Source organism: Zophobas morio, unplaced genomic scaffold, assembly GCF_036711695.1.
Source record: "Zophobas morio isolate AGI-343-1 ecotype UQ-CSIRO unplaced genomic scaffold, CSIRO_AGI_Zmor_V1 ptg000006l, whole genome shotgun sequence".
Lineage (NCBI taxonomy): Eukaryota > Metazoa > Arthropoda > Insecta > Coleoptera > Tenebrionidae > Zophobas > Zophobas morio.
Genome location: NW_026972111.1, coordinates 6,359,168 through 6,377,440, shown reverse-complemented (window position 1 = coordinate 6,377,440; position 18,273 = coordinate 6,359,168). Strand labels below are relative to the sequence as shown.

Genomic DNA, 18,273 nt, shown 5'->3' with positions numbered 1-18,273 from the left:
GTTAAAATTTCTAAATTTAATAGCTGCAAATTCAGCATGAATTTCTTTGCAATATCTTTCGACCTTTAAAGTTTTACATAAAGGTAAAACAGAGTTATGGACAAATATACTTACACCACCATGTATATGTTCGCGTCGACAAAAATGTGACAATAACGTATAGTTTTCAAATAAACAGACAGCTAACTGATCCTCTTGTAACCAGTGCTCATTGATGCACAGAATATCAAGCGGTTGATCAGCCTGTAGAAATGTATTCGTTTGAAGAATTTTGTTGCTAAGGCTTTGAATGTTCAGCTGAAAAAGATTTATAACAGAATCATTTGAATTACACAATGTAAAATTATTTTTCCTCATATAATAATAACATTCAGAATATTTTGTTCAATTGAGGCTTATGAATAAATTTAGTCATCTATTTTGGGACGATAAACTCATTCAAATCAAACAAATGTCTACGTGACATTCTTCCGATGAAATGAACAATTCATCACAATTGAGGTTGGGCCGGGTGGGTGGGGCTTATTTTTAACTTAAACATGTTTTACAAACCCGACGAATAAAAAAGTCATCATAATTGAGATAAGACGCGACAAGAAACTGAAAAAATCTTTTGACAGTGACATTAGTAATGACTACCAATCTTGAAAACATGAATAATAATAAAACTTTATCTATTTTTCGCATGTATTTCTACAATAACAAACTTTCAACTTATGACACTACTAAAACACACACTAATCCTTCGTCAGATGTTTCCTCAACTGATGCTTCCGCAAGTACGACTCACACTTCGTCCTGAACTTACACTCGTCGCATTTCACCACCTTTTTATCCACATGTACCAAAGCATGTGCCTTCATCCGGCTCTTCAACTTGGCTTCAAACGGGCATTTATCGCACTTAAACCACTCCGCATTCTCCGGCTTATGCACCAAAATAATGTGACACTTCAAATTACCCTTCGTCTTGCTCTTATACGAGCACAAATGGCATATAAACCACTTCACATCTTTTCCTTCTGTGTGCTTATACACCACGTGAGTCCGCAAAGTCTTCCTGTATTTCGTCTGAAAAGAACACTCTTCGCACGAATATAGAACACCTTTATGCTTCACCATGTGACTACTAAGCTGGTGCTTTTTTTGGGTGCGGAAAGCACACTGGGTGCAGTTGAACCACTCATCGCTGGCTGAATGTTGTCGTTTGATGTGGGTTTTTAACCACGCGTGTACGGTAGTACTGAAGGAACAGTCTTCACAGTGAAACAGTTTGAGGCTGTCTGAGGCTGGGTGCTGAATGGATATGTGTTTTTGCAAGTAGTACTTTTGTTTGAATTGTTGCGAACACTGGTGGCAGCGGTAACTTTTGGCATCCGGAGATGCGTGTTTCCGGGAAATGTGGCCTTTAAGGTGTTCTTGGAATTTGGAGCGATATGGACACTTTTTACACTGGTGCCAGTTTATGTCAGTATGGACGTGTTTGGCCAGTTTGTGTCTCGTTACACCATATTTGCGAATGGATTTAAACTCACATTCATCGCATTTGTGGTATTTTTTGGTTTTCTTCTGTTGGTGGACCTTTTCTTGCTTGTTGTTTTCCACTTCACGATTTTCTTTCTCTCTTTCTTGTTCAGGTTTTTCAATCTTGATTTCGGTTTTGTGAGTTTTAACGTGAGTGTTAAACTCTATGGTTTCGAATGTGCTGAAATTACAGTCTTTGCAAAGAAATGTTTCTGGGGTGCTCTTCGTGCAATCGAATGATTTCAAGGACTTTGGAATACGATGGCGCTTGATGTGGTTTATTATGGAAAATAATGATTTAGTGACGTAGGTGCACTTCTTGCAGTTGTGGACCATTCCATAGTTTTGAGTTTTTAATTTTTGAAATTTGTGGCGGTTTGAAAATTCCAAGGTCGGCATATTCGTTGCCCTAAAATTTTATGAAACTTATATATGTACACTGTATTGAAAAAAGTTGCGGCAATTCTTTACTTTAGATCGCAGTTTATGTCTGATTTTTAAACGTGGAAATTCTTGTTTGGTGGATTATTTAGTCTTTGAGTGTAATTACATGTTTATTGAGTTGCCTATAAAACAGATTAAACGTCAAAATAAATGTTTTTGCAAGAAACGAATGTGTGAACTACAATATCAGGATGGTGTAGTATGTCAATATATAATTCATTTTTCGAAAAATGCTGAGACCTGAAGTAAATAATGACCAGGATGGTAGTTTTAAAATTTATTTACCTAATATTAGCTCACAACGTAGCAACACTTCTGGCGAACCCAATGACCAACACCGGCACACTAACAAGCAACAAGTGTTCTTATTACTTCTTACCTGGTTTAGAAATTCCGATACGGTGGAGAAAGTCATAGAGGGGGTCTTATCGGTTTTCATGAAAGAGATTACGTTGGCAGCACTGTTCTAGCAGACAGCAACACAAAAAACATTTAGGTCAGTTTTATTATTATTATTTTAATAAGTTGTGATTTCAGGAAAAGTATTCAGGCACAACAGTAATTAGAGCGTATTTAATAGTAGTAGGTCACGTTGCCAACCTTACTTTTTATCAAGTGAACAAACCAAAACGTCCAGATTTTTGGAAAAAAAAGTCAAAATCATGAAACAACATTTTGCAATTTCAAGTTATGATAAGCATGATAAATTTTTAATCAAAGTATATTTGCTTATCCCCTCCAAAAAATTGATGATAAACATCTTAAAATTTTGCTGAATAAATTCTACGCAAAATGTGCACAATATGATAAAATAAAAATTTAAAAACCGGATAAGCGAAAAATCCAAATCTTGATAAATCGAGAAATCAAAAAACTTAAAAATTCGAAAAATTGAAGAATTGAAATATTGAGAGATTGAAAAATCGAAAAATTGCGAAATCGAAAAAACAAAAAGTTGAAAGTTGGAAAATTGGGAAAGCGGAAAAATCAAAAAACGAAAAAATGGAAAAACTGAGAAACCGAAATAGGCTAAAATAAAAAATTGAAAAACTGATAAATCGAAAAACCGAGCAATCAGATCTCGATAAAGGGAAATGAAAAATTAACAAATCGAAAATTTGAAAAAACGAAAAATTGAAAAACAGAACATCTAAAACCGGGAAGTCGAAAAATCGAAAGATTAAGAAATATTGAAATATTAAAATATCAAAAGACTGAAAAATTTCAAATTTAAAACCCCAAAAATTGAAAAATAAAAAAAAAGTAGACACATCGAGAAATCCAGAAGTCAAAAATAGAAAAGTCGAAAAATCGAGAAAACAAAAAAGTGAAGTCGAAAAATAGAAAAATCAAAAACCTGAAAAATCAAAAAAGTAAAGAATTGAAAAGCAGAAAATCTAAAACCGGGAAGTCGAAAAATCGAAAGATTAAGAAATCAAAACATTTGAAAACTTCGAAAACTAAAGAAATATCGAAGAACTGAAATGAAAAATCGAGAAATCGAAAAATCCAAAATTTTAAATAATTGAAAAATTAAAAGATCAAAAAACTGAAAAATATAAAATTTAAAAATCGAAAAATTTCAAATTGGAAAAAGTAAATCGACACAGAAAAATCCAGAAGTCAAAAGTCGAAGATTCGAAATATTGAAAAATCCCAAAACTGAAAAATCGAAAAATCAAAAAAGTGAAGTCGAAAAATAGAAACCCCAAAAAATTGAAAAAATGAAAAATCGAAACCTGAAAAATTGAAAAATTAAAAAAATGAAGAACAGGAAAATCGAAACACTCGAAGGTCAAAAAATGGGAAAATCAAAACATCGATTAATTGAAAAGTCGAAAAATTTATAAAAGTCAAATTTGAAAAATTGAAAAATCGAAAATTTGAAAAAACGACAATTGAAAAACAGAAAATCTAAAACCGGGAAGTCGAAAAATCAAAAGATTAAGGAATCGAAACATTTGAAAAATTTGAAAACTTGAAAAACTGAAATATCGAAGAACTGAAATGAAAAATCGAGAATTTGAAAAATCTAAAATTTTAAACATCGAAAAATTAAAATATCAAAAAACTGAAAAATCTAAAATTTAAAAATCGAAAAACTGAAAAAACGACAATTGAAGAACAGAAAATCTAAAATCGGGAAGTCGAAAAATCGTAAGATTAAGAAATAGAAACATTTGAAAAATTGAAATATTGAAGAATTGAAATTAAAAATCTCGAGAAATCGAAAAATTGAAAAATCGAAAAAGTAAAAAATCGACACAGAAAAATCCAGAAGTCAAAAATGGGAAAATCGAAGAATAGAAATATTAAAAATTGAAAAATTCCGAAACTGAAATATCGAAAAACCGAAAAACGCAAGAAAAACTGACAAATCCAAAAACTGAAAAATCCCAATACTGAAATATCCAAAAATTGAGAATCTAGAAAGTCTAAAAATTGAGAAATCGAAAAATCAAAAAAGTGAAGTCGAAATACCGCTTAATTGAAAAATCGAAAAATTGAGAGTTTATAAAAGTCAAATACGAAAAATTGAAAAATCAAAAATTTGAGAAAACGACAATTGAAAAACAGAAAATCTAAAACCGGGAAGTCTAAAAATCCAAAGTTTAGGAAATCAAAACGTTTGAAAAATTCGAAAACTTGAAAAATTGAAATATTGAAGAACTGAAATGAAAAATCGAGAAATCGAAAAATCTAAAATTATAAATATTGAAAAATTAAAATACCAAAATTGAGAAATCTAAAATTTAAAAATCGAAAATTTGAAAAATCCAGATGTCAAAAATGAAACAGTCGAAGAATAAAATATTGAAAAATCCGAAAACTGATATATCGAAAAATTGAAAAATGAAAGAAAAACTGTAGAATCGAAAAATTGAAAAAGTCCAAAACTGAGAATCTAAAAAGTCGAAAAATTGAGAAATCGAAAAATCAAAAAAGTGAAGTCGAAATATCGAAACCTAAAAAAAAAATTGAAAAATTAAAAACCTGAAAAATCAAAAAATAAAAGTAGGAGGAAAATCGAAACAATCGAAGGTCAAGAAATGGGAAAATCAGAACATCGATTCATTAAAAAATCGAAAAATTGAGAGTTTATAAAAGTCAATTTGAAAAATTGAAAAATAGAAAATTTGAAAAAATGACAATTGGAAAACGGAAAATCTAAAACCGGGAAGTCGAAAAATCAAGAGATTAAGAAATCAAAACATTTGAAAACTTCGAAAACTGAAAAAACTGAAATATCGAAGAACTGAAATGAAAAATCGAGAAATAGAAATATCTAAAATTTTAAAAATTGAAAATTCTAAAATTTAAAAATCGAAAAATTGAAAAATCGACACATCGAAAAATCCAGGAGTCAAAAATTGAAAAGTCGAAGAATCGAAATATTGAAAAATTCCAAAACTGTGTAACGGGCGATAAATTTACTTATTTTTGGAGATGTTGGTATGAATCAGAACAATCGTCATTGTCGTAAAAATCAAGGTTGTCCTTGTGAAACTTGGATTTTATGATTTCACACCATTCTAATCAAGGTTTATAATTTCACAGTTAAATATTGGCGCCGTTTGGCTGGACACGATGTCTTTGTCCAGTTTTATAATTTCATGGTTTAAATTTGTTAATTTTAACAAAAAGCACATTTTGCCACTAAAAATCTTCATATTACAGTTAATTAAGCCTAAATTTGGTGGAAACACAAATACTTTTACGAATCCCCAAATAAACTGGTAACTAGTAAACAATTTTGCGAAAACAACTCCTTTGGAGTGGTCTTTACTTATAAAAGTTCGAAAGATCCAAAAACGATCAGAGTCCTCTAGCCAGTTGCCTGTTTAGTGTGTGTTTGTGTTGTGACACAAAGGGGTAAGTGTTGACATCTCCAAAAATGTGCACGATTTCATAAAAAGTTCAAAGTTTTGTTTTTATTAATATTTTTAAAGTTCAATTTAATTTTGATGATAAATCGCCCTTTGTATTCTCGATTGGATAACGTTTTGAGAATTAGATCTATTTTTAAAGATTAATTTGCATTGAAATTATTAGTTAAACAGTTATATTGTTGGATGAACGCTGACCACGCAACTACTATAATGTTCCTTACCAAATTTTTGAGTTGTTACAAATTTTTGAGTTGTTACCAAATTTTGAGTTATGTTACCAAATTTTGAGTTATGGTACCAATTTTGAGTTTTGTTATATTTTTGTTTTAGATTTTTTTTAAACGATTGTTTTATTATGCTTTCAAAGATTTAGTTTCAAAGTTACAAAGTTTTCTTGAATTTATTTAAAAATGTTTTAATACTGAAGTTCATTTTCTGATAATTATATTGGCATATTAAACTACACTACAATTTATTGTTATACCAAATTATTCTCATATGACTAAATCTCTTTTGTACATACTCATTTCTAAATTAAATATAATTATTCATTTAAGCAAAATGCATATACTTGAAGTAGTCCCTTTGTCCAGTCACTAGAATGTGTTACCATCATCACAAACCAGCCTACGAACAAATAAATAATATTTTCACTATATGTCGGGCACAAGGTCCACGACAAGAGTTTTACAGTTTTATATATAATAAATTAACAAAAGTTAATTTTGAAAATCTCCCAAGCCCGTCACAACTGAAATATCGAAAAACCAAAAAATTAAAGAAAACCTGAAAAATGGTAAACTAAATCGGGCAATCAAAACATTGAAAAATCGAAAAATTTAAAAAACGAAAAATTATAAAATGGAAAATTTGAAAAAACAACAATTGAAAAACAGAAAATCTAAAACCGAGAAGTTGAAAAATCGAAAGATTAAGAAAGGGAAAAATTGAAAAATTGAAAAAGTAAAGAAATTGAAACATCGAAAAAATGAAAAATCCCAAAACTGAATTATCGAAAAACTGAAAAATGGAAAAACTGAAAAATCCGAGAACTGAAATATCCAAAAACTGAGAATCTAAAAAGTCGAAAGATCAGAAGAGTGAAGTCGAAACATCGAAACCTTAAAAAATCGAAAAATTGAAAAATCAAAACCCTGAAAAATCGAAAAATTAAAGAATTGAAGAACAGGAAAATCGAAACACTCGAGGGTCAAGAAATGGGAAAATCAAAACATCCATTAATTGAAAAATCGAAAAATTAGGAGTTTATAAAAGTCAAATTTGAAAAATTGAAAAATCGAAAATTTGACAAAACGACAATTGAAAAACAGAAAATCTAAAACCGTGAAGTCGAAAAATCAAAAGATTAAGAAATCAAAACATTTGAAAAATTCGAAAACTTGAAAAATTGAAACATCGAAAAAGTAAAAAGGTAGACACATCGAAAAATCCAGAAGTCAAAAATAGAACAGTTGAAGAATCGAAATATTGAAAAATCCCAAAACTGAAATATCGAAAAACTGAAAAATCGAAAAATCAAAAAGTGAAGTCGAAAAATAGAAACCTTAAAAAAATCGAAAAATTGAAAAATCAAAAACCTGAAAAATCAAAAAATTGAAGAATTGAAGACGATGAAAATTGAAACACTCGAAGGTCAAGAAATGGGAAAATCAAAACATCGATTAATTATTGAAAAATTGAGAGTTTATAAAAGTCAAATTTGAAAAATTGAAAAACCGAAAATTTGAAAAAACGACAATTGGAAAACAGAAAATCTAAAACAGAAAAGTCGAAAAATCAAAAGATTAAGAAATCGAAACATCTGAAAAATTCGAAAACTTGAAAAATTGAAATATTGAAGAGCTGAAATGAAAAATCGACAAATCTAAAATTTTAAAAACTAAAAAATCCAGGAGTCAAAAATCGAAAAGTCGAAGAATCGAAATATTGGAAAATCCCAAAACTGAAATATCGAAGAACTGAAAAATGGAAAAATTGAAAAATCCGAAAACTGATATCCAAAAAGTCGAAAAATTAAGAAATCGAAAAATCAAAAAAATAAAGTCGAAAAATCGATTAATTGAAAAATCGAAAAATTGAGAAAACGACAATTGAAAAACAAAATCTAAAACCGGAAAGTCGAAAAATCCTACGATTAAGAAAATCGAAACATTTGAAAAATTGAAATATTGAAGAATTGCAATGAAAAATAGAGATATCGAAAAATCTAAAATTATAAAAAATATTGAAAAATTAAAATATCAAAAAGTTGAAAAATCGGCACATCGAAAAAACCAGAAGTCAAAAATGGGAAAGTCGAAGAATAGAAATATTGAAAAATCTCAAAACTGGAATATCCAAAAACTCAGAATATAAAAATTCGAAAAATTGAGAAATTGAAAAATCAAAAAAGTGAAATCGAAATATCGAAATCTTAAAAAAATTGAAAAATTGAAAAATCAAAAACCTGCAAAATCGAAAAATCGAAGAATTGAAGAACTCGTAAATCGAAACAGTCGAAAGTCAAGAAATGGGAAAATCAAAACATCGATTAAATGAAAAATCGAAAAATTGAGAATTTGAATAATCGAAATATTTAAAAATCGTAACATTGAAAAGGAGAAAAATTTGAAAACGTAAAATTGAAACATCGGAAAATTGAGAAATCGAAAAACTGAAAATCGAAAACTTGAAAATTTGAAAAATTGAAAAATCCAGAAATTGAATTCTGAAAAATCCCTAAACCGAAATTTCGAAAAATTGAAAAATAAAAGAAAAACTGAAGAACGGAAAAACTGAAATATCCAAAAAGTGAAAAATCAAAAAATTGAAAAATTGAGAAATCAAAAAGTCAAAAAAGTGTAGTCGAAAAACCAAAACTTCAAAAAATGAAAAATTGAAGAATCGAAGAAATGAAGAATCTAAAACCTGAGAGTTTATAAAATTTAAATTTGAAAAATTGAAAAATCAAAATATTTAAAAATCGTACAATTGTAGAGGAGAAAAATTGGAAAAACGTAAAACGGAAACATTGGACATTTCAGGTCCAAAAACTGAGAAATTAAAAATTGAACAATTAAGAAATCGAAAAATCAAAAAAGTGTAGTTGAAAAATCGAAACCTGAAAAATCAGTTAATTGAAAAATCGACATATTAAGAGTTTATGAAAGTCAAAAATTGAAAAATTTTAAAATCCAAAAATTGAATAATAAATAAACTGAAAAATCCCCAAACTAAAATTTCGAAAAACTGAGAGTTGGAAAGTTGAAACATTTCTGAATGCTTAGAATCGACATTGGCCTGAGTGCGCTCTGGTCTGTAGATCAAACAAGTTCTCAGACGACGAATTGTTTGTCGATGACATAAATTTCGAATAACGTCATCCATTTTTTGAAGTAAATGAACACATGTAGTCACTAAATCACAGTTGTGTTCAATGTTTTTCCAAAAATTTGAAAGAAGTACATTGGTTTTTAGAGGCAACATAAATTTTGATAACTGAACTGAAATGAAGAATTAATCATTTGCGAGATTTCCTTACTGTTGTAGAGGTAAATTAGGGTAGGTAATAACATGCCCATAATGGTTATTTGTAACTACTTCTTAATGTTTTTCTAATGATGGTTTATCTAAATCATTGTGTCGTTATCTAGAGTACCTACATAGATAGTGATCTAAATAGTTTTACTGAAACCAATCGGTGGCCTGCTAAGGCTGACCAATAATCTCAAGGATGAAAAATATGTATAAATGGGTCAACATATTCATCATTACAATAATAAGAAAGAAAATTGTTCTTTGTTGATCACGATGTAGACTGCGATGACTTGATATGTTCTTATCATAACTTGTGCAACTTATATTTAGAAATAGAAAAAATTAAACGTTATTAAATAATAAATGACCGCTGTAATTAAATGACTGTTTAAACGCAATTTGCATTTTATTGCATGTTTTGAAAAACCATTTTTTCGTGTTTTTTGTTTGTAGTTTATTGTTTTTTCTTTCCTGGCCGATTTTAAATTCCATATGAGCATAAAACTGAGCATATTTGCCAAAAACTGTGCATATTTCGAAGGAATTTTGTGCATAATAATGCGCATATTTTAGCAAATATTTGTGCATATAAATCCGATCTTTAGTTATTTAATACTTCCGAAACTAATGCTTAATTTTAAACAGAAAAAAAAAAGACAGTAACATGTACAGATTCCTTGATTGGCAGCCTTGTGGCAGCCCTGCGCCCCTGTCAGCTGCCACTTTGATGATTCATAATTTGAGGTTATGTTATATAAATTTATAACTTTGTTTTGTACACAAAAATGATCTCAACTTTCTAAACCGCAACATAAATACAAAAAATGCATTCCGACATCTCATTCTCATTCTTTAAGTGTAGAAAATTCGAACGTCTCTGACAATCCACGAAAAATGGAAAACATCTTTGAGGAGCTGGGTGTACCAAAAAAATACCTCAAACACACGAACAAAGAGGGCTGCTTCGTGGCACTAGTGCATAAATTATGGCTCAAGTAAATACGTGCCAGAAACGTGAATTTTTAATTACGTGGTTGTTACAGGTCGCTGGTGAAATACTCGAAACTGACCGAATTCACGGAAAGGGGGCGTTTCGAATCCTGGCCAGTAAACGACGACGAATTGGGCTCGTCGTGGACGAAAATATTCGTTTCGGTTTTTAAGAAGCGCGACGTAAACGTGATTCCTCTTCCACGCATTCGGACTCTAGTCAGAGACGACCCCCCTTTATTATTCTGCCAGTTAATGCAATACATTCACCAAACCAACTACAAAAACTTGTGGAAAGAAGCGTACAAGAAGTACAATTGTAAAACCGAAATGAACAAAGAGACTCAGATTAATCTTGTGGAGTACAATGATGTTTTAAGGGAGATAATCACGAGAATTTATGGGTGTCCGATAATCAATGTTTGTGATTCTCGAACGAGTCCGGAAGCATCGAAGCCTTTCGACGTTCACTTGAACATCCTGCCTGCAGGCTGCGCCGTAGAAACCTTAAACGCAATATTTGTCCTACATGTACCGTTTCTGGAACATAACCTCAAAGACTGCGTGACTTTCAGTCCGGCAATTCTGAATAAGTGTTACGCCAAATCGTTGTTTATAATCTACCAGTTGTTACAAACGTTGAAGTCAATGCATGATCGCAGCCTCACACTGGGTGATATTTCTCTGAGTGATATTTACCTGACTGAAGATATGTGGATTTATATAATCCCGAGCATCCAGTCGAACATTTACGTCCAAGAAATCGCTAAAACTGATGCGAAAAGACACATTCCTGACTGCCGCAAGAACGGCCACAAATTTGACTTAAACCTAAAGTGTGAAAGCTGTGGTATGAAAACTTATGATAAAGTCCAAGTTTCGAACGAAAGTTTGCAGGAGCTGTGCCAATTGTGGGTGGAAGGGCAGATTTCGAACTTTACGTATATTTCGGCGTTAAATAAGCTCTCGGGGCGCAAACTCGGCGACCCAAATTGCCACCACGTGTTTCCGTGGGTCACGGATTTTGCGTCACGGTGTGGGAAGAACTGGCGCGATTTGAAAAAATCGAAGTACCGGATTAATAAGGGGGACAGGCAGCTGGATCTCACGTACGACAACCCCCAGTCTCAAGTGGCTCATCATGTGTCGGATGTGCTATCTTCGATTACGTACTATGTGTACATGGCGAGGAGAACCCCGAAGTCGGTTCTTTGCAAGAACGTGAGGACCGTGTGGGTTCCTGCGGAGTACCCGAGTTCGATCCAGAGGATGCAGGAGTGGACTCCAGATGAGTGCATCCCGGAGTTTTTTACAGATGCGGGGGTTTTTCGGAGCATCCATGACGATTTGGAGGATTTGGAGGTTCCGGGGTGGTGTTCGGGCCCGGAGGATTTTATTGAAAAGCATAGGGAGGCGCTGGAGAGCGTGCACGTGTCGGAGAGGTTGCATCATTGGATTGACCTAACCTTCGGCTACAAGTACGTACTCTAATAATAATAATAATAATAATAATAATATAGTTGAGACAATATATGCGTTTATTGAACAGATGGAGTGACCACTTGATCACATATTATCATATACAGGGTCATCAAAATTGATTGAGAGAGTTGGTACCCCCTGTTTTTGTCGTGAAGTTTGTCAACCTTATGACAGATTTGTTTAAGATTATATGGCAATGAATTCAGTGGCGTGACAAAAATTAGAAACTTCAAATCTGACAACTAATGTTTTTACCAAAAAAAAAGTCAAAAAAAGACGCCACTGAGTTTTGAAATTTGAAACTTGAAACTTCAAATCTGACAGCTAATATTTTTATACAACTTAATAAACCAAATTATTCAAGTTCAGGTTTACCAACTCTCTCAATCAATTTTGATGACTCTGTATATCATATTATCCATTCACGATTTTTATACAGTAAAGTAGGCTTTGATATTTTTTCTTTAAGTTGGATAAACTGATTTGATGATTTAGTTTTTTGTCTGTCAGTAGTCTGATTGACATTTGCTTTGAGCTGGATGCCACTTTTCTACAGTAGCGGTCATTTCTACGGAACCACTCGATAAAAAGTCAAGTTGGTAGCCCTGTCATCTAGTACTTTACGCCGAACGTGGTTGGTAGCGGTAAATGATATGGCAATCGAAACTAGCCAGAGATTTCTTAGTAACCTAGATACGGCAATGGACAGCAAAGTGTGGAACAACATGTATGAAAATAGTGTCGACATACTTTCAATTCTCTGTCTTTCTCTTACTCGTTGTAATGTGCACTACATACTAGTGTTATCTTCGTCTAATTCTAGCGACTGTTAACATTGGTTCATAATTTGGCGCACTGATTTAAAATGGTATAAAAGAGAATCATAACTCGAGTTTTTTAACAAGTGGCAAACGAAAAGTTTCTAAGCAATCTCCAAAATGATTTGTAATGTTAAGATTAAAATATTACACGGACAAGATCGTTGGAATAAATTTGACTGTCGACCTCCCTTTTTTCGTACTTTTTCTTTATCATTCACACCGGCGAAACTCTTGAAAAATGACATAATACAATTTTCTTATAGTCAAAAGTTTTTGTTGCCACGAACGTTTCTAACATAAATAGAGAGTCGTATTGTATTTATTTGCATGCACAATGTTGAGAGCTTAAAACGAAAAAGAAAAAAGACGCACAGCTGTGGTATAAATTTATTAACATTATTATTAAATATTGGTGATTTAATGTAATCTTAGTTACTCATTATTAAATAAAATGTATTTTACTAATTTACTTCTTATTTTCGCTTGTTTTGAAGCAAAATTTACCAGTTTTGCTTCGTGTTGCAAGCGGACTTTTAAATTAATAATTTTAAATTTGCGCTATTGCCTTCATCAATTGTATTTTGTGATTATCTAGTAATCCCTGAGAAATGCACTGATTGTTCATGTCGGGATTATTAAAAATCTTTGTAATATTTTTGCGAAACAAAAGAATTATTAGATCTTTCTTTGCATACAACACATACTCTGTAACCCATTTTTAGAAATTCTATGCAATTTAAACTTATAACCGTGATATAAATCTTATAACCTAAGAAATCTCTTAGAACAAACTAACAAACACACAAACACCGGCGATTGTATGAATTAAGCAATTAAGAACCGACTTGCGCTAGCAGAATTTAAGGGTTTACTGCGCAAAATCGTAAATTGCTAGGTTTAAACAAAGACCTACAAAATCATACTCCTGCGTTCCCATGCTGTAAAAGAAGATGGAAAGCAAAACGCATAGTGTACATGTTGGCCAAGAACGTATGTTCGCTTTTGCATAGGATCACCGTATCTAGGTTACTAAGAAATCTCTGAAACTAGCACAACACGAATGTTTCGGTTGCCCTCAGTTATGCCGCACTGTATCCCGTGCAGACTGTATGTTCTGTTCATCTATTTATTAAAATAAAATATCTACATTGACAATGGGGCCATCTAACCTGTCAAATTTTTGACACATATGTTTTCCCCCAGAAACCCGTCAAGGTCACTTACACCAAACAAATTTTGAAAATTTACACTAGGGAGTGGTTCTATAGAAAAGATCGCGACTTTACTTCATTTATTAGATCAGCAAACAAATGTTTTAATTTTGTCAGCATAGATAATTTGTCATTGTGACAGATTCACAGATCATTGCGACATTATTTAAAAAGAAAATGCCTAAAATAGTTTTAAATCGGATAAATCAAAAATCGAAACATCGAAAACTCGAGAAACTGAAAACCAAAAAATCGAAATATCGTAAAATTCAAAAACTGAGACATCGAGAAATCGAAAAATCGAAAACTTAAAACGTTGAAAAGTTGAAATATCGTAAAATTGAAAAATGGGGAAATCCAAACATCAAAAAATCAAAAAAATAAAAATTCGAAAATTTAAAATTTAAAAATCGAAAAACTGAAAAATTAAAATATAGAACTGGAAACTCGAAAAATTGAAAAATCTAGAAATTTAAAAATTGAAAAAATAAAATATGGAAAAGTTGAAAAATTGAGAAATTGAAATATAAAACGATCAAAAAATTGAAAAATCTAAAGTATAAAAAACGAAAAACTGAAAATTCAAAAATAAGAATCGAAAAATCTCGAAGTCGAAAAATCAAAGAATCAAAATATTGAAAAATATCAAAACTGAAAGAAATATCCAAAAATTGAGAAATCGAAAAACCGATAAAGTGAAGTCGAAAAATCGAAGAATTGAAAAACTGAAAAATCGAGAAGTGGGAAAATCAAAAATAGATTAATTGAGAAATCAGAAAACTGAAAATTTGACGTCAAAATTTGATAAATTGAAAAATTTAAATACTGAAGAACTGAAAAGTCAAAAAATCGAGAAATCGAAAAATCTAAAATTTAAAATATTGAACAATTAAAATATCGCAAAATTGAAGAATCCAGAAATCCATTTCAATTTAAAAATTTGAAAAACTGAAAAATCGGAACATTGAAAAATTGGAAAATCCAGAAATTGAAAAGCACAAAAGTAAAAAATCTAAAAACCGAGAAATCCAAAAATTGAAACATCGAAAAATTGGAAAATCGAAAATTTAAAAATTCCGAAAATTGGAAAATTGAAATATAGAAGAACTGAAAACTCAAAAAATCGAAAAAACCTAGTATTTTAAAAATTGAAAAGTTAAAATTGAGACATCGAAAAACTGAAAAATCACAAAATTGAACGAAATATCCAAAAATTAGGAAATCAAAAAATTGAGAAACAGAAAAGTCGAAAAAACAGAGTCGAAAAATCGCAAACTTAAAAAATCGAAAAATTGAAATATCAAAAACCTGAAAAATTGAAGAACTGAAGAACTGAAAAATCGAAACTTTAGGAAGTGGAGAAACGGGAATATAAAAAAATAGATTAGTTGAGAAACCCGAAAAGTGAAAATTCAGAAACGTCAAAATTTGAAAAATAACAAAAATATTGAAGAACTGAAAAATCGAAAAATCGAAAATTTATAACATTGAAAAGTTGAAATATCGTAAAATTGAAAAATGGAGGAGTCCAAACATCAAAAAATCAAAAAAATAAAAATTCGAAAATCTAAAATTTAAAAATCGAAAAACTGAAAAATTAAAATATAGAACTGAAAACTCGAGAAATTGAAAAATCTAGAAATTTAAAAATTGAAAAAATTAAATATGGAAAAGTTGAAAAATTGAGAAATTGAAATATAAAACAATCGAAAAATTGAAAAATCTAAACTATAAAAAACGAAAAACTTAAAATTCAAAATTAAAAATCGAAAAATCTAGAAGTCGAAAAATCAAAGAATCAAAATATTGAAAAATATCAAAACTGAAAGAAATATCCAAAAATTGGGAAATCGAAAAACCAATAAAGTGAAATTCGAAAAATCGAAGAATTGAAGAACTGAAAAATCGAAACTGAGAATTGGGAAAATCAAAAATAGATTAATTGAGAAATCAGAAAACTGATAATTTAACGTCAAAATTTGATAAATTGAAAAACTTAAATACTGAAGAACTGAAAAGTCAAAAAACGAGAAATCGAAAAATCTAAAATTTAAAACATTGAACAATTAAAATATCGCAAAATTGAAGAATCCAGAAATCCAATTCAATTTAAAAAATTGAAAAACTGAAAAATCGGAACATTGAAAAATTGGAAAATCCAGAAATTGAAAAGCCCAAAAGTAAAAAATCTTAAAACCGAGAAATCCAAAAATCGAAACATCGAAAAATTGGAAAATCGAAAATTTAAAAATTCCGAAAATTGAGAAATTGAAATATAGAAGAATTGAAAACTCAAAAAATCGAAAAAACCTAGTATTTTAAAAATTGAAAAGTTAAAATTGAGACATTGAAAAATTGAAAAATTACAAAATTGAACGAAATATCCAAAAATTAGGAAATTAAAAAATTGAGAAACAGAAAAGTCAAAAAAGCAGTGTCGAAAAATCGCAAACTTAAAAAATCGAAAAATTGAAGAACTGAAGAACTGAAAATCGAAACTTTAGGAAGTGAAGAAATGGGAATATAAAAAAATAAATTAATTGAGAAATCCGAAAACTGAAAATTCAGAAACGTCAAAATTTGAAAAATAAAAAAATATTGAAGAACTGAAAAATCGATAAATCGAAAATTTAAAACATTGAAAAGTTAAAATATTCTAAAATTGAAAAATGGAGAAATCCAAACATCAAAAAATCAAAAAAAATCAAAATCTGAAAATCTAAAAGTTAAAAATCGAAAAACTGAAAAATCAACGAATCGCGAAGTCGAAAATTTAAAAAATTGGAAAATTGAAAAATCGGATAAATCAAAAATCGAAATATCGTAAAATTCAAAAACTGAGACATCGAGAAATCGAAAAATCAAAAGACCAAAAAATCGAGGAGTCGAGAAATCGAAAAATCGAAAAATTGAGAAACCGAAATAGGCCAAAATCGAATGGAAAAATTGATAAAGCGAGAGGTTGAACAATCAAAACATCGAAACATCCGAATCTCAATAAATCGAGATCTCAAAAAATTTAAAAATTCGGAAAATTGAAAAATTAAAATATAGTACTGGAAACTGGAGAAATTGAAAAATCTAGAAATTTAAAAATTGAAAAAATAAAATATAGAAAAGTTGAAAAATTGAGAAATTGATATATAAAACAATCGAAAAATTGAAAAATCTGAAGTATAAAAAACGAAAAACTGAAAATCTAAAAATAAAAAATCGAAAAATCTAGAAGTCGAAAAATCAAAGAATCAAAATATGAAAAATATCAAAACTGAAAGAAATATCCAAAACTTGAGAAATCGAAAAACCAATAAAGTTAAGTCGAAAAATCGAAGAATTGAAGAACTGAAAAATCGAAACTTTGAAAAGTGGGAAAATCAAAAATAGATTAATTGAGAAATCAGAAAACTGAAAATTTAACGTCAAAATTTGATAAATTGAAACATTTAAATACTGAAGACTGAAAAGTCAAAAAATGGAGAAATCGAAAAATCAAAAATTTAAAACATTGAACAACTAAAACATCGCAAAATTGAAGAGTCCAGAAATCCATCCTATTCAATTTAAAAAATTGAAAAACTGAAAAATCGGAACATTGAAAAATTGGAAAATCCAGAAATTGAAATGCCCAAAAGTAAAAAATCTGAAAACCGAGAAATCCAAAAATCGAAAAATTGGAAAATCGAAAATTTAAAAATTCCGAAAATTGAAAAATTTAAATATAGAAGAACTGAAAACTCAAAAAATCGAAAAACCCAGTATTTTAAGAATTGAAAAGTTAAAATTGAGACATCGAAAAACTGAAAAATCATAAAATTGAACGAAATATCCAAAAATTAGGACATTAAAAAATTGAGAAACAGAAAAGTCAAAAAAGCAGTCGAAAAATCGCAAACTTAAAAAATTGAAAAATTGAAGGACTGAAGAACTGAAAAATCGAAAATTTGGAAAGTGGAGAAATTGGAATATAAAAAAATATATTAATTGAGAAATCCGAAAACTGAAAATTCAGAAACGTCAAAATTTGAAAAATAAAAAAATATTTAGGAACTGAAAAATCGAAAATTTAAAACATTGAAAAGTTTAAATATTGTAAAATTGAAAAATGGAGAAATCTAAACATCAAAAAATCAAAAAAATTAAAATTCGAGAATCTAAAATTTAAAAATTGAAAAATCGGATAAATCAAAAATCGAAACATCGAAAACTCGAGAAACTGAAAACCAAAAAATCGAAAAACCAATAAATCGAAATATGTATCGTAAAATTCAAAAACTGAGACATCGAGAAATCGAAAAATTAAAAGACCAAAAAATTGAGAAGTCGAAAAATCGAAAAATTGAGAAACCAAAATAGGCCAAAATCGAATGTAAAAATT

At 29.8% G+C, this 18,273-nt stretch overlaps 2 protein-coding genes across 3 annotated transcripts in view; one reads left to right on the top strand and one right to left on the bottom strand.

Annotated features, from left to right (window-relative positions):
• Positions 1-688: 688 nt before the first annotated feature.
• LOC135123030 (zinc finger X-chromosomal protein-like) lies at positions 689-2,310 on the bottom strand. The gene is made up of 2 exons (XM_064047530.1): positions 2,253-2,310; positions 689-1,932 (listed from the first exon to the last, which is right to left on the bottom strand). The coding sequence occupies exon 2, from the start codon at positions 1,920-1,922 to the stop codon at positions 738-740; it is 1,185 nt and encodes a 394-aa protein (XP_063903600.1). The 5' UTR covers positions 1,923-1,932; positions 2,253-2,310; the 3' UTR covers positions 689-737.
• Positions 2,311-10,114: 7,804 nt separating this feature from the next.
• The window catches only part of LOC135123440 (WD repeat-containing protein 81), a 57,892-nt gene continuing 49,733 nt past the window's right edge, over positions 10,115-18,273 (top strand). For both annotated transcript variants that reach the window (XM_064048076.1, XM_064048075.1), the window contains exons 1-2: positions 10,115-10,389; positions 10,438-11,862. In XM_064048076.1, the coding sequence (XP_063904146.1) occupies positions 10,289-10,389; positions 10,438-11,862 (1,526 nt within the window). In that variant the 5' untranslated portion in view covers positions 10,115-10,288. The remainder of the gene's footprint in view (positions 10,390-10,437; positions 11,863-18,273) is intronic.

What these genes read in the sequence shown, in the direction of transcription:
- LOC135123030 (XM_064047530.1), bottom strand. Translation starts at nt 1,922, where the DNA reads ATGCCGACCTTGGAATTTTCAAACCGCCACAAATTTCAAAAATTAAAA.